The 14,403-nt window shown below is 45.0% G+C and overlaps 2 protein-coding genes across 5 annotated transcripts in view; one reads left to right on the forward strand and one right to left on the reverse strand.

Annotated features, from left to right (window-relative positions):
- zdhhc18a (zDHHC palmitoyltransferase 18a) overlaps positions 1–4,822 on the forward strand; it is a 56,049-nt gene extending 51,227 nt beyond the window's left edge. Inside the window, exon 9 of the mRNA XM_072500995.1 lies at positions 3,029–4,822. Within this exon, the coding sequence (XP_072357096.1) occupies positions 3,029–3,262 (234 nt within the window). The 3' untranslated portion in view covers positions 3,263–4,822. The remainder of the gene's footprint in view (positions 1–3,028) is intronic.
- Positions 4,823–8,808: 3,986 nt separating this feature from the next.
- LOC140414681 (uncharacterized) overlaps positions 8,809–14,403 on the reverse strand; it is an 86,989-nt gene continuing 81,394 nt past the window's right edge. For 3 of the 4 annotated variants that reach the window (XM_072500997.1, XM_072500998.1, XM_072501000.1), the window contains 2 exons: positions 12,342–12,467; positions 8,809–10,292 (listed from right to left, as the gene is read on the reverse strand). In XM_072500997.1, coding sequence (XP_072357098.1) covers positions 9,991–10,292; positions 12,342–12,467 — 428 coding nt within the window. In that variant the 3' untranslated portion in view covers positions 8,809–9,990. The remainder of the gene's footprint in view (positions 10,293–12,341; positions 12,468–14,403) is intronic. The other variant, XM_072500999.1, reaches the window with a different exon arrangement.

Below are 14,403 nucleotides of genomic sequence, written 5' to 3' on the forward strand. Positions count from 1 at the left end.
CTTCCCTTTCCTTTTCCTTCTGTTCTCCATTGTCTTTGTCCCTCTATCCCCTCTCTTTCCCTTTCTCCCTTTCCACCTAGTCTTACTCCACTCCTCTCTCAAGTGTTGACGCTCATCCTCCACCTCTCTTGGCAATATTGATCTCACTTTCCCTCCCTCTTTTCCTGAATATATTGATTCCTCCTGTACTACCTCTTCCCCTTGCTTTGTCATCCTCTGCAGGTTTAACTTTTTGCCCTCGCTCCTTACCATCTTCCCTTAAGATGCTTTATTCCTTGCGAGATGATGGTTCCACTCGGTACTTCATTCATGGCCATTTTATTTTATCTGTTGCTGCTAATCAGCGAGCAGGGGTCCTAGCAGATTGTCACATTTGGCACCCCACCATGTCCTATTCAAAGTTGGTCCGTGCTGGGGGTCCATTTTGTTCACCCTCTGCACCACACCCAGGGTGAAAGCTTCCTGTGATGCCATGATTTGATTCTGTAATCAGAACTGATGCATCTGAGCTGAGAGCAGGTGAAACAGGCGAAGTATGAGTAATGAACTCGCATACAAAAGCAAAATACTGCAGATGCTGGGAATCTGAAATAAAAACAGGAAATGCTGGAAATACTAGGCTGGTCAGGCAGCGTCTGTGGAAAGAGAAACAGTTAGCAGGGACGATTCTCCGAGCCCCACGCTGGGCCGGAGAATCGCCACAACACCCTGACGCCGGCGTGCGATTCTCCGAGGTGCAGAGAATCCGCGCCATTTGTGCCGGCGCGTTTGGCGGGCAGCTGGAATCGGCAGGACCGCCGATTCTCTGGCCCGGATGGGCTGAGCGGCCGTGCCGGTACGACAGAGTTCTGTCGGTGCCGTTCACCCCTGGTCGCTGCCAGCGGGAACTCTGCGGGAACGGTCGGGGGCGGCCTGTTGGGGGGGTGGAAATGGGGCTCCTTCACCTTGGGGGGGCCTCCGATGGGGTCTGGCCCTCGATCGGGGCCCACCGATCGGCGGGCTGGCCTCTTTCTCTCTCCCCTCCCGCCGGGCCTACTTCCTGGCGCGGCTGGCCCCTGAACACCGACCCCATGTTGGTCGGGGCCGGCACGCTAAAGAAGTCCCCCACGCATGCGCAGGTTGGCGCGGTGCCGGCTGAAGTCGCGTGAACTGCTCCAATGCCGTTCTAGCCCCATATGGGGGCCTGAATCAGTTGTACCCGGGCCCTGTTCGCGCCGTCGTGAAACGCGACGGCTTTCATGACGGCGCGAAAACTTGGGCCCAATATTGGAGAATCGCCCCAACATTTCAGGTCAATGCCGTTTCATCAGTGAAAGATCATCAACCTGAAAGTTAACACTGAATAACTCAGTACTGAAATCTGAACACTTACGATTTCAGCAGCAGTATTTAGCTGTATTCTATGTCATTCTGTGTTGCTGACCGTGCGAGTGTTGCTCAGTTGCAGTTGGCCTCTGGCTGTGTAGGATTGGCTTTTCTTACATCCTCTGTTTACTAATTGTTTGTAATCTGCTGATTGTAACATTCTTCTTCCTTTGTCTTTCTGTGCATAGCTCCCTAGGCCATTAGCTCCTAGAGCTGGATGATTATTGGGCCTTCGGCCTATGTCAATGTCAATCACCCAGCCTCTGTCTTGGGTTTCTTGTACCCCTACTGTGAGGAGGTGACTGCGCCCCACACAACATTAAGGTTGAAATTGGCACTATGGACTTCCTCTATCTTCGGCCCCTTGCCGTGACATTCAAACTTGTGACTTTTATCCCGATTCACTGTGCAAAAGCTTTCATTTTCAAATCAGTTGAAGGTTATGTAACAGCAGCTCATATTTTAAGTGCAGATGGAGGCCATTCAGCCTATCGAGCCTGCACTGGCTCTTTGAAAAAGCACCTTACTTAAGATCATGCCTCCACCCTATCCCCGTAACCCAGTAACCTCACCCAACCTTTTGGAAACTAAGGGGCAATTTAACATGGCCAATCCACCTAACCTGCACATCTTTGACTGTGGGAGGAAACTGGAGCACTCGGAGGAAACCTACCAGACACGGAGAAAGTGCAAACTCTACCCAGACAGGCACCCGAGGCTGGAATTGAACCCGGGACCCTGGAGCTGTGAGGCAGCAGTGCTAACGGCACATTGGCACAGTGGTTAGCACTGCGGCCACGCAGCTGTCATAGTTTTGTAACCTTAATACCCTTACCTAACATCTATCAATTTTTAAAAAATAATAAATTTAGAGTACCCAATTTTTTTTTCCAATTAAGGGTCAATTTAGTGTGCCCAATCCACATCTTTGGCATGTGGGGTGAGACCCATACAGACACGGGGAGAATGTGCAAACTCCACACGGACAGTGACCTTGTGCCGGGATTGATCCAGGTCCTCGGCGTTGTGAGGCAGCAGGGCTAACCACTGCGCCACCAAGCCGTCCTCCAAATCTATCAATTTTAAATGACCAGTAACCTCAATGTTGTTTTGGGGCCAAGAAGTCCAGATTTGTATGAAGAAATGCTTCAGAACATTACCCCTGAATGAACTAGCTCTAATATTGAGATTGTGCCCCCCCCCCCCCCCCATTCTGGACTTTCCCCACAGTACACTGGGTTCACCTTGGTGCAGAATGTAGATGACCAATCTGCTTTCCCACTGCTGCAGCGGCAGTAGTTGGGTTGGGTTAGCTGGGTCACACCCAGGACTGCAAATAGTGATGATGGAACTTCTGTTCTGTGCTAACTTCACATAATCCTGCTCTTTATTTCAATACTTTTCTTTAATGAGATAACTGAGCCACTATAGATATCCACTTGTGAAAATTGATTGTTTAATATTATACATTGAAATAAACTTTGATTGACGGCTAGCCCATTGTTGGATTGAATTCTATTTATAGTCATATCTTATTCCTGGTGCGGTTTATGAAACATCCTCCATGTAAGAATATTTTTGAATGTTACTAAAGGCCTTTCTCTTTTTCTCTCCCTCCTTTCCAATCCCATTAAACCTGTTTTTCCTTCCTCTGTTCCCCCAGTTTGACCAGGGCCCTTGCGTTCAAGGTGTTAGATTTTTTTTCCAGCGTACACCCACATCCCTTTTCCGGACGGGTTTGTGTGCCCTGAATAAAACCATACCAGAGAAGGCAGCAGGTGCTGTGGCATGTGCCAGTGTGCCCCCTGGCTATATCAAATCTTCACACCCACAAGGAAAAAGTATGATACAGCTGAAGTTCCAAACTCCAAGAGCTGGCTCTTCTCCCAGTGCATAAACCATTCCTGGATCGAATCATCAGCAAACTGCAGATTTGGATGTGGCTAAATGTAAGTTATTGCAGAGACCACATGACCCTTAGTTCTGTTCAAGCAGAAAGCTATTTTACAATTGCTACTTTGCGTTGGAGAGCAGTGGAAGACATAAGCAGCACATGTTCCTGGCTAATCTTTACTGTTCTTCATCTTGGTGACTGGAATTTCAGTAGAAAGGATTTACAGATGATCTGAAATGCTGGATATTTGGACAGATTTAATCTTTCCTGCAGAATCACAATTAGAAAGAGTCTGAAGAGACATGGAAGTGACTGGAGCAGATAGGCTTTGTGCTACACTGACTAGATGAAAACCTGGAACATTGGCACAAGTGATGATTGGTAATTGCAACATTTTATAGATCTCTCTTATTAGATCAAATGGTACTGGTTGGGTGAAAAAAAAATGTTAACTGCATCATGACTGTTTGGGAGATTAATTAATTATAGTAATTGGATGGATAAAGCTGCCATTGAGCAAATACCTCTTATTAATAATAATAATGAATCCGAGATAAGACACCATTCTCTCCACTTTGTTGAAATACTTTGTTCTGCACCTTTTTAATAAAATATAGTCATTACTATTCACACTATGGAGATTCCACGTTAAATACAGTGCAATAAAAGCACAATTTCAGAGTCAAATGGTGCCAGGTACCAGGTGGGATATCCATTGCACCACCAAATACCATCAGACACACAATTCTTAGTTGTAACTGCAAAAACTGTTCACACCGTGCAGTGTTGCTTCAACCTGTTTCCATGCAAATCAAAGAGGAGTCCAGGAAATACTGTCTTAATTCCATAACATTTGTATTGTGTATAACTGGCTACGTGCCTGATCAGGGAGTTGTACATATTTAATAATTCAGGTCTCTTATGCACCAAAGTATAAGAAGTTGATGAATGTGTTCTTGATCAATCAGCAGATTAGGATTTGAAGCATAAATCCCACTATTGCTGCACTCGTATATGAAAGATGTTTGTTCTCAACCAGTGAGAATCTGGGGAGATCAATGTCTGTAATTATGCAACACAGTTCATTGCTTCTCAAATGTGTCGGAAGATGGAGTTGTGGTTTTTAATTGGCATCATACTCTGAACAGACAAATCTTACTCAACATCTGCATCATTCAACACACCCTTTAGCCCCAGCTGTGATTCCATCAAACACCTCCAGCACCTTTCATCTTTGAAACACAATTTATTGTCTGATGCTTTAAGCTGGTTTTGCTCATTAATAAACAAGAAAGCAGTTGGAACTGGCCAGTCGAATGCCCAGCTGATTGTAGAATTCAGAGGAAAGTCCAATCAGAATGGAATTGTCGTCATATGATTTAAAATGGCTTTACCTATAATCAAAATTACTAAGCAATACTGATGTCTCTGATTTATACTGTGCATTGCTTCAGGTGATAAGTGCCTTGTGCAAACACTTTGTATTTATTCCAGAACACATCTGCTTACAAGTAGATTGTTATCCTGTATACAATAAAATAAATATAGGTACAGTCCATGCTACATATGTGTGTCAATCATCTCTTAGACTTTTGATTGATGTAAGATTACTTACTGTCAATATTATTTGCCATGATGTGGAGATGCCGGCGTTGGACTGGGGTGAGCACAGTACGAAGTCTTACAACACCAGGTTAAAGTCCCAACAGGTTTGTTTCGATGTCACTAGCTTTCGGAGCGCTGCTCCTTCCTCAGGTGAATGAAGAGGTCTGTTCCAGAAACACATATATAGACAAATTCAAAGATGCCAAACAATGCTAGGAATGCGAGCATTAGCAGGTGATTAAATCTTTACAGATCCAGAGATGGGGTAACCCCAGGTTAAAGAGGTGTGAATTGTCTCAAGCCAGGACAGTTGGTAGGATTTCGCAGGCCAGATGGTGGGGGATGAATGTAATGTGACATGAATCCCAGGTCCCGGTTGAGGCCGCACTCGTGTGCGGAACTTGGCTATAAGTTTCTGCTCGGCGATTCTGCGTTGTCGCGGGTCCTGAAGGCCGCCTTGGAGAACGCTTACCCGGAGATCAGAGGCTGAATGCCCTTGACTGCTGAAGTGTTCCCCGACTGGAAGGGAACATTCCTGCCTGGTGATTGTTGCGCGATGTCCGTTCATTCGTTGTCGCAGCGTCTGCATGGTCTCGCCAATATACCACGCTTCGGGACATCCTTTCCTGCAGCGTTTGAGGTAGACCACGTTGGCCGAGTCGCACGAGTATGTACCGCGTACTGGTGGGTGGTGTTCTCACGTGTAATGGTGGTATCCATGTCGATGATCTGGCACGTCTTGCAGAGATTGCCATGACAGGGTTGTGTGGTGTCGTGGTCACTGTTCTGAAGACTGGGTAGTTTGCTGCACACAATGGTTCGTTTGACACCTTCACCTTCGACAACAAGTTCTTCATCCAGACGCACGGAACAGCCATGGGGACCAAATTCGCACCCCAATACGCCAACATCTTCATGCACAAGTTTGAACAGGACCTACTCACCGCACAGGACCTTCAACCGATGTTATACACCAGATACATCGATGACATTTTTTTCCTTTGGACCCACGGCGAAGAATCACTGAAACGACTACACGATGACATTAATAAGTTCCATCCAACCATCAGACTCACCATGGACTACTCTCCAAAATCAGTTGCATTCTTGGACACACTCGTCTCCATCAAGGACGGTCACCTCAGCACTTCGCTTTACCGCAAACCCACGGATAACCTCATGATGCTCCACTTCTCCAGCTTCCACCCTAAACACATTAAAGAAGCCATCCCCTATGGACAAGCGCTCCGTATACACAGAATCTGCTCAGACGAGGAGGAGTGTAACAGACATCTACAGACGTTGAAAGATGCCCTCGTATGAACGGGATATGGCACTCGACTCATCGATCGACAGTTCCAACGCGCCACAGCGAAAAACCGGACCGACCTCCTCAGAAGACAAACATGGGACACAACCGACAGAATACCCTTCGTCGTCCAGTACTTCCCCGGAGCGGAGAAAGTACGTCATCTTCTTCACAGCCTTCAACACGTCATTGATGATGATGAACACCTTGCCAAGGTCATCCCCACACCCCCACTACTTGCCTTCAAACAACCGCGCAACCTCAAACGAACCATTGTGTGCAGCAAACTACCCAGTCTTCAGAACAGTGACCACGACACCACACAACCCTGTCATGGCAATCTCTGCAAGACGTGCCAGATCATCGACATGGATACCACCATTACACGTGAGAACACCACCCACCAGGTACGCGGTACATACTCGTGCGACTCGGCCAACGTTGTCTATCTCATACGCTGCAGGAAAGGATGTCCCGAAGCGTGGTACATTGGCGAGACCATGCAGACGCTGCGACAACGAATGAACGGACATCGCGCAACAATCACCAGGCAGGAATGTTCCCTTCCAGTCGGGGAACACTTCAGCAGTCAAGGGCATTCAGCCTCTGATCTCCGGGTAAGCGTTCTCCAAGGCGGCCTTCAGGACCCGCGACAACGCAGAATCGCCGAGCAGAAACTTATAGCCAAGTTCCGCACACATGAGTGCGGCCTCAACCGGGACCTGGGATTCATGTCACATTACATTCATCCCCCACCATCTGGCCTGCGAAATCCTACCAACTGTCCTGGCTTGAGACAATTCACACCTCTTTAACCTGGGGTTACCCCATCTCTGGATCTGTAAAGATTTAATCACCTGCTAATGCTCACATTCCTAGCATTGTTTGGCATCTTTGAATTTGTCTATATATGTGTTTCTGGAACAGACCTCTTCATTCACCTGAGGAAGGAGCAGCGCTCCGAAAGCTAGTGACATCGAAACAAACCTGTTGGACTTTAACCTGGTGTTGTAAGACTTCGTACTGTAATATTATTTGCAGAATTGCTCTATTTCTGAGATTTAGCAGATGATCAGAATTACAGTCTGGATGATGCAGTTGGTTGGTGCCTCAGCCATATATCTTTGTGGTATCCCAAATGCTCAATAAAAAAGTTCTGGTGGGGAAAACTAGAGCTAAGCCATTCAGGAATGGAATCAGAAGCATTTGTGCCACGCAAAGGGTACTGGCAATTTACAACTCTCTCTCTCTCTACCCCCCCTTCCTTCTCCACCCCACCTTCCTGGTCTTGTATTATAAACAAAGCTACCTCATCTGTTCCTCAATAATTGGGTACTCTGAATTTTTTAAAAAATGTATTTAGTTGCTCAGTCATTTCTTTGTTCCCCATTATAAAGTCTCCTGTTTCTGACTGGAAGGGACCTACATTTGTGTTCACCAATCTTTTTCTTTTCACATACCTAAGGAATGTTTAGAGTTAGTATTTATGTTTCCTGCAAGCTTACTCGCATACTCTATTTTCCCATTAATCAATCACTTGGTCCTCCTTTGCTGAATTCTAAACTGGTCCCAATCCTCAGGTCTGTTGTTTTTCTTGGCCAATTTGTATGCTTCTTCCTTGGATCTAATACTATCTCTAATTCCCGTTGTAAGCTTTGGTCTGGCCACCTTTCCCAAACAGGGATCACAGAATCTTACAGTGCAGAAGAGGGCCTTCGACCCATTGAGTCTGCACCGACGCATGAAAGGCCCTGACCTGTCCACCTAATCCAACTTGTCAGCACTTGGCCCATAGCCTTGAATGTTATAGCATGCCAAGTACTCATCCAGGTATTTTTTAAAGGATGTGCGCAACCCACGTCTACCACCCTCCCAGGCAGTGCATTCCAGACCGTCATCACTCTGGGTAAAAATGTTTTCCCTCAAATCCCTCCTAAATAATGACAACTTATTTTGAACTTTTGTCCCCTCGTAACTGACCATTCAACTACAGGAATAAACAATTATTGCAGTTCATCCATGCGCTCCCTGAATGTTTGCCATTGCTTGTCCACCGTCATCCCTTTAAGTAACATTTCCCAATCCATTATAGCCAGCTCGCTCCTCATATCGTCGTAGTTTCCTTCATTTAGATTCAGGACCCTCGTCTCAGAATAACCACTACAGTTTGGGGATCTATATACAAACCCACTAAGGTTCTTTGCCTTTTGGTGTTTCCCAACTCTGCCCATACAGATTCCACATTGTCCGAGCTAATATCTTTGCTCTCTATTACGTTAATCTCTTTAACCAGCAATGTAACTCCCCGCCTTTTCCTTTTCTGTCCACCTTTCCTAACTACTGAATACTTCTGAATGTTCAATTCCCATCCCTGGTCACCCTGCAGCCATGTCTCCCTAATCCTGACTATATCATACCCGTTTACATCTATTTGTGCGATTCATCCGATATATCCTTTTTCTGCTCTGATTAGCACGTGGCACTGGTAGTAATCTTGAGATCACGACCGTGGGAGGTCTGACTTCTCAACTTTCTTCCTAACCCTCTATATTGTGCTTTTAGGACCTTGCCCCTTTTTTAACCTATGTCATTTGTACCAATGATAAATAGTACAATGAAATTAAAAGAATGCAAGTATTAAAAATGCGATCTTAGTTTTTAATGGATAAATAAACCTTCACAGAAACATATTTAAATGGAATATCAGAGACTACAGAGCTTGGTCTATGCTGCAGCTCAGTGGATCATTCATACTCTAGTTAGAAGATTGTATGTCTGTTCCCACAGCAAAGAATTGAGCACAAAGTCTAGGCTGAAACTCTCATGCAGTACTGAACTGTTGACTTTCTGGTGAAAAAGTTAAAACGGCTCGGGTAGAGCTTGTAGCACTGTTTGAATTAGAGCACAAGTTTCCGCAATGCCCTGGCCATCGTTTATCCCTCAACCAGGGATTGGTCATTATCCTTTACTGTTTGAGGGATCATGCAGTGCAAAAATGGGATGTTGCATTTGCTACATTAAAATGGAGGCTATATTTACTTCCATCAAGGACATCCTGGAGGAGTCATGAAAAGTGCTATATAAATACAAGTCTTTCAATATACAAATCAGCCTTTTCATAACAAATTTAGTTTCATTTCATTAAACCCTTTCCTCTCATGCTGGTGATCTTAAAATTTATGAAATCCAAAGAGTGAGGTCAATTATTAACTCACCAATCAGCAGATATAGTTCTAGTTCACCTGACTAAATCCTCTTGTAAAAAGACAAATGGTACAAGCCACAGTTGTGCTACTGAGTGTAATCTGGGGTTCAAGTATCTGCATGGGTCTCACCCCCACAACCCAAAGATGTACAGGCTAGGTGGATTGGTCATGCTAAATTGTCCCTTAATTGGAAAAAATAATTGGGTACCCTAAATTTATTTTTAAAAAACAACTCGGGGGTTTACAAAGTGTTTTAGAATTATGGGAAGGGGAAAGTTCACAGAATTGTTCTTCGCCCACTGATAGGGTATACTTTATTACAAGGGTCTGTTGAGGACTGTGCAGAACATTACTTAAAAAGGGAACAGAACAGCAAAAAAAATAAAAGGATTAAATAGTTCTAATTGAAGTGCTAGCTGAGGTAAATGGCTTTTTTGCGGTGTAATATCAATCATTTGCACCCTTGAATGAGATTATAAATACTGACATTTGCAAAAGAAAAAATACTTTTGTATTTTGCAACATGACCAATTTCTGACTAAGCACTTGCAAATATACTTTGCACCTGGTAAAGGTGTGTTGTTGATAGGGCAGCTATCTATATTCGTACGCTACTCCATTGATGATTCCTTACTCTCTATGTCTTTAACGAGCAATGGATGGTATCTATGAAGTAGATAATGAAAATAATTCATTGCAACAATTCCTTTTTTTATGACACAGTTCAATGTTTCTCTAATTTGGTCTGAGAGATGTTTGGTCATGAGCAATTTCTCATATTCAATTTCATTGAGAATATCCTTGCTTTTCAATTCCTCAATTATGCTGTGGATTTCTGTGAGCCTGGTTATGAGCTCTGTCTTATTTTTCTGTAGGAAGTGTTTTGATGTCCTTACATTCTGTTGCGTTCTGCCTGCAAGAAAGGAAAGATTATAAATGCAGTGAGACTCTTAACCAATTCAATTTCTATGTAAGACTTAGACAGTACTCCACAGCAATTTACTTGTATAGATGAAAATATTCTTAGTACTGGTGTTTGAGAGAAAAGTCTGCAAAATGTCCCAGAGTGCAGTGAGGGCAGTGTTGGCAGAAAGATTCTCTCCTTGCTTAGTGCAACGAATTGCAACTGAAAAAGGCCAAGCAGCTCCATTATGTGGGCAGTGCTAAGCACCAGGAATAAACTTATTTCCAATACCGGATACATTAATGACAAGCAAGAAAGATGTTGTTTGAGTGTTATGATGTGAATACAACTGCCCATATTTGGATGCATGCCAGACTGGGCTGTAAAACAACCTCCCTGGATCACAACCAGACCACTCTGCTGCTGCCCAAAAATTAGCATGGAAGTGCAGAAAATCCATCCCAAGCTGACTGCAGCATGCGAGTCACATGCTGTGGGTGAATGGGTTTACAAAGAGTTATTATGAGTTGGAATCTCAAATGCAAGGCCTGAAAGACTGCTGGAAACAAATTCAATAGGGAGTTGGAAAAATACTATAAATGGAACAAATTGTCAAATCTGTAGGAGAGTGTGATTAGATAGCTTTTTTTCAATGAATCACAGCCTGTCCACAATTTACAAGGCATAAGTCAGGAATATGATAGAACACACTCCCCTTACTTGGATGAGTGTAGCTCCAACAATGCTCAGGAAGTTTGACACCATCCAGGACAAAGCAGCCGCTTGATTGTCACCCCGTCCACAAACATTCACTTCCTCCACCACCGACATACAGTGTCAGCAGTGTGTACGTATCATAGTGGTTTGCACTCTTGCTTCACAGCTCCAGGGTCCCAGGTTCGATTCCCGGCTTGGGTCTCTGTCTGTGCCGAGTCTGCACGTTCTCCCCGTGTCTGCATGGGTTTCCTCCGGGTGCTCCGGTTTCCTCCCACAGTCCAAAGATGTGCAGGATAGGTGGATTGGCCATGCTAAATTGTCCCTTAGTGACTAAAAGGTTAGGTGAAGTTACGGGGATAGGGTGGAGGTGTAGGCTTCAGTAGGGTGCTCTTTCCAAGGGCCGATGCAGACGCAATGGGCTGAATGGCCTCCTTCTGCACTGTAAATTCTATGACTATGATAACAGCTACAGGATGCACTGCAGGAACTCACCAAAGCTCCTTAGGCAGCACCTTCCAAAACCACAACTATCTCTTACAAGGGCAGCAGATGCCTGGGAACACCACCACCTCGGGGTTCCCTCCAAGACATTAACCATCCTGACTTGGAAATATATTGCTGCTCCTTCACAATCGCTGGTTCAAAATCCTGTAATTACCTCAACAGCACTGTGAGTGTACCTACACCACTTGGACTGCGGCAGTTCAAGGAGGCAGCTCACCGCCATCTTCTCAAGGGCAATTAGGGATGGGCAATAAATGCTGGTCTAGTCAGCGACACCCACATCCCCTAAATGAACAAAAGAAAAAAATGGACTAAGTGACCTCCATTTGTGTTCCAAGATTCTACGATATTAGGGATTTGAACACAAGCACCTGATAGAAAATGATTACACGGTGGCGCAGTGGGTTAGCACTGCAGCCTCACGGCGCCGAGGTCCCAGGTTCGATCCCGGCTCTGGGTCACTCCGTGTGGAGTTTGCACATTCTCCCCGTGTTTGCGTGGGTTTCACCGCCACAACCCAAAGATGCGCAGGTTAGGTAGATTGGCCTCGCTAAATTGCCCCTTAATTGGAAAAAATGAATTGGGTACTCTAAATTTAAAAAAAAAAGAAAATGATTACACAATGTCATATTTTCTGAGTGCTTGTTCTGAATTTCTTGTGTACAATTCCCCCCTCACATTGCCTATGTAAACCAACACCAAAATACATGGCTTGATACACAATTCTGCATTGGATTTTTATATGTTACCAGTTGATGGTAACTGATGTCCTTCCGTGATGTAAACTGCCTGTTACTGACTGACAAGCCCCTTTCTTCATCCACCTCCTGTCTTTACCTTCTGGTCTTGGGATCCTAGATGAGTTGAAACTCCCTGACTGACTGGATGCCTTTGTCTCAAGATCAGTCAACACAGGATCTTCCTCCTTACTGGCTCCCCTCAGTCTGGGACAGGGAGACTGTTCTGTAAAGTAAATTAATTCATAGGACAGATTAGCCTGAACTGCTTGTATGAGTTTTAAACCTCAACACTAAAGCTACTGTTTATGTATTTGATGAACAGGATGCTAAATATTGCAGAATATATTAAAAGAGGAAGGTAAACATAGACCCAGGTTTAGCCCTGTCTAAGGATAATTGAACATTTTTGTATCTCTGAGGTGCTGTTAAAACTTTATTGAACAGAAACACGTGGAAGCTGCAACGTGGAAGCAGGCCATTTGGCTAAGTCAGTTTGTTGGCATTTACCATCCACCCGAGCAAATAGTTCTGAATCACATTTTTCGGTCCTGCTTCCATACCCCTTAGATACCTTTTGGAAATCCAAGTTTTTGTTTCTTCTTTCATGGGCTGTGAACATCATTGACAAGGTCAGTATTTGTTGCATTTCAACTGAAAATTTTGTCCAGCCACTTCAGAGGGCAGTTAAGAGTCAACCATATTGCTGTGGGTCTGGAGTCACATGATGGCAGATTTCCTTCTTTAAAGGATATTAGTGAACCAATGATTTCATGGTCATCACCACTGGTGATTAGGACATGGGTTCAAATCCCACCATGTCTTCATGTAAGTATCCAGGTTTTCAACCACTAATTCTGGAGTGAATCCACAATCTTGTGTTGAAGCGTCTCTTGTCCTCTGTTCTAAACCTGTTGCAAATCATTATACATCATGTAGGAAAGAAATACAGTGAAGGCTGCACATCTATGGCTAACCAAGGAAATTAAGAATAGAATCGAATTAAAAGAAAAAGTACACAATACTGTGAAGATTGGATATATTTTAGAAACCAGCAAAGAATAATTAAAAGCTGAGGAGGGAGAAATTAAGACTGAGAAAGCTAGCTGAAATATAAAAAGGAAAAAAGTAACCAAAGTGAGCCATTGTCCTTTAGAAGGTGAGACTGGGGAATTAATTTTTTTTAAAATATATATTTATTAACGTTTTTTATCAGCACAATTTTTTTCCCCTTACAAACAATAACACCGCCCCCCGCAGGGTTGCTGCTGCTGCTGACCGATCTTCCTCTAATGCTCCACGAGATAGTCTAGGAACGGTTGCCACCGCCTGTAGAACCCCTGCGCAGACCCTCTCATGGCAAACTTAATCCTCTCCAGCTTTATGAACCCAGCCATATCGTTAATCCAGGCCTCCAGGCTAGGGGGCTTCGCCTCCTTCCACAATAGCAAGATCCTTCGCTGGGCTACTAGAGATGCAAAGGCCAGAATGCCGGCCTCTTTCGCCTCCTGCACTCCCGGCTCGTCTACTCCAAATATTGCTAGCCCCCAGCTTGGCTTGACCCGGACTTTCACCACCTGAGATATTGCTCCCGCCACTCCTCTCCAGAACCCCTCCAGTGCCGGGCATGACCAAAACATATGGACATGGTTCGCCGGACTCCCTGAACACCTTCCACATCTGTCCTCTACCCCAAAGAACCTACTCAACCTCGCCCCCGTCAAGTGCGCTCTGTGAACCACCTTAAATTGTATCAGGCTGAGCCTGGCACATGAGGAGGAGGAATTAACCCTACCCAGGGCCCAACTGCAGTTCCCGAGGGTGGAGGAGCAAGAGGTGGCTGGTTTGGGGGCACCAATCGGGTTGGAGGAGCTGAGTAAGGGTTTGGGGAGCATGCAGGCGGGGAAGGCCCCGGGGCCGGATGGGTTCCCGGTGGAGTTCTATAGAAAGTATGCGGACCTGTTGGCCCCGCTACTAGTGAGGACCTTTAACGAGGCAAGAGAGGAGGGGACCCTGCCCCCGACAATGTCAGAGGTGACAATTTCCTTGATTCTGAAGCGAGACAAGGACCCACTGCAATGTGGATCGTACAGGCCGATCTCGCTCCTTAATGTGGACGCTAAGCTATTGGCAAAAGTGCTGGCCACGAGGATTGAGGACTG

This window comes from Scyliorhinus torazame, chromosome 1, assembly GCF_047496885.1.
Source record: "Scyliorhinus torazame isolate Kashiwa2021f chromosome 1, sScyTor2.1, whole genome shotgun sequence".
Classification (NCBI taxonomy): domain Eukaryota; kingdom Metazoa; phylum Chordata; class Chondrichthyes; order Carcharhiniformes; family Scyliorhinidae; genus Scyliorhinus; species Scyliorhinus torazame.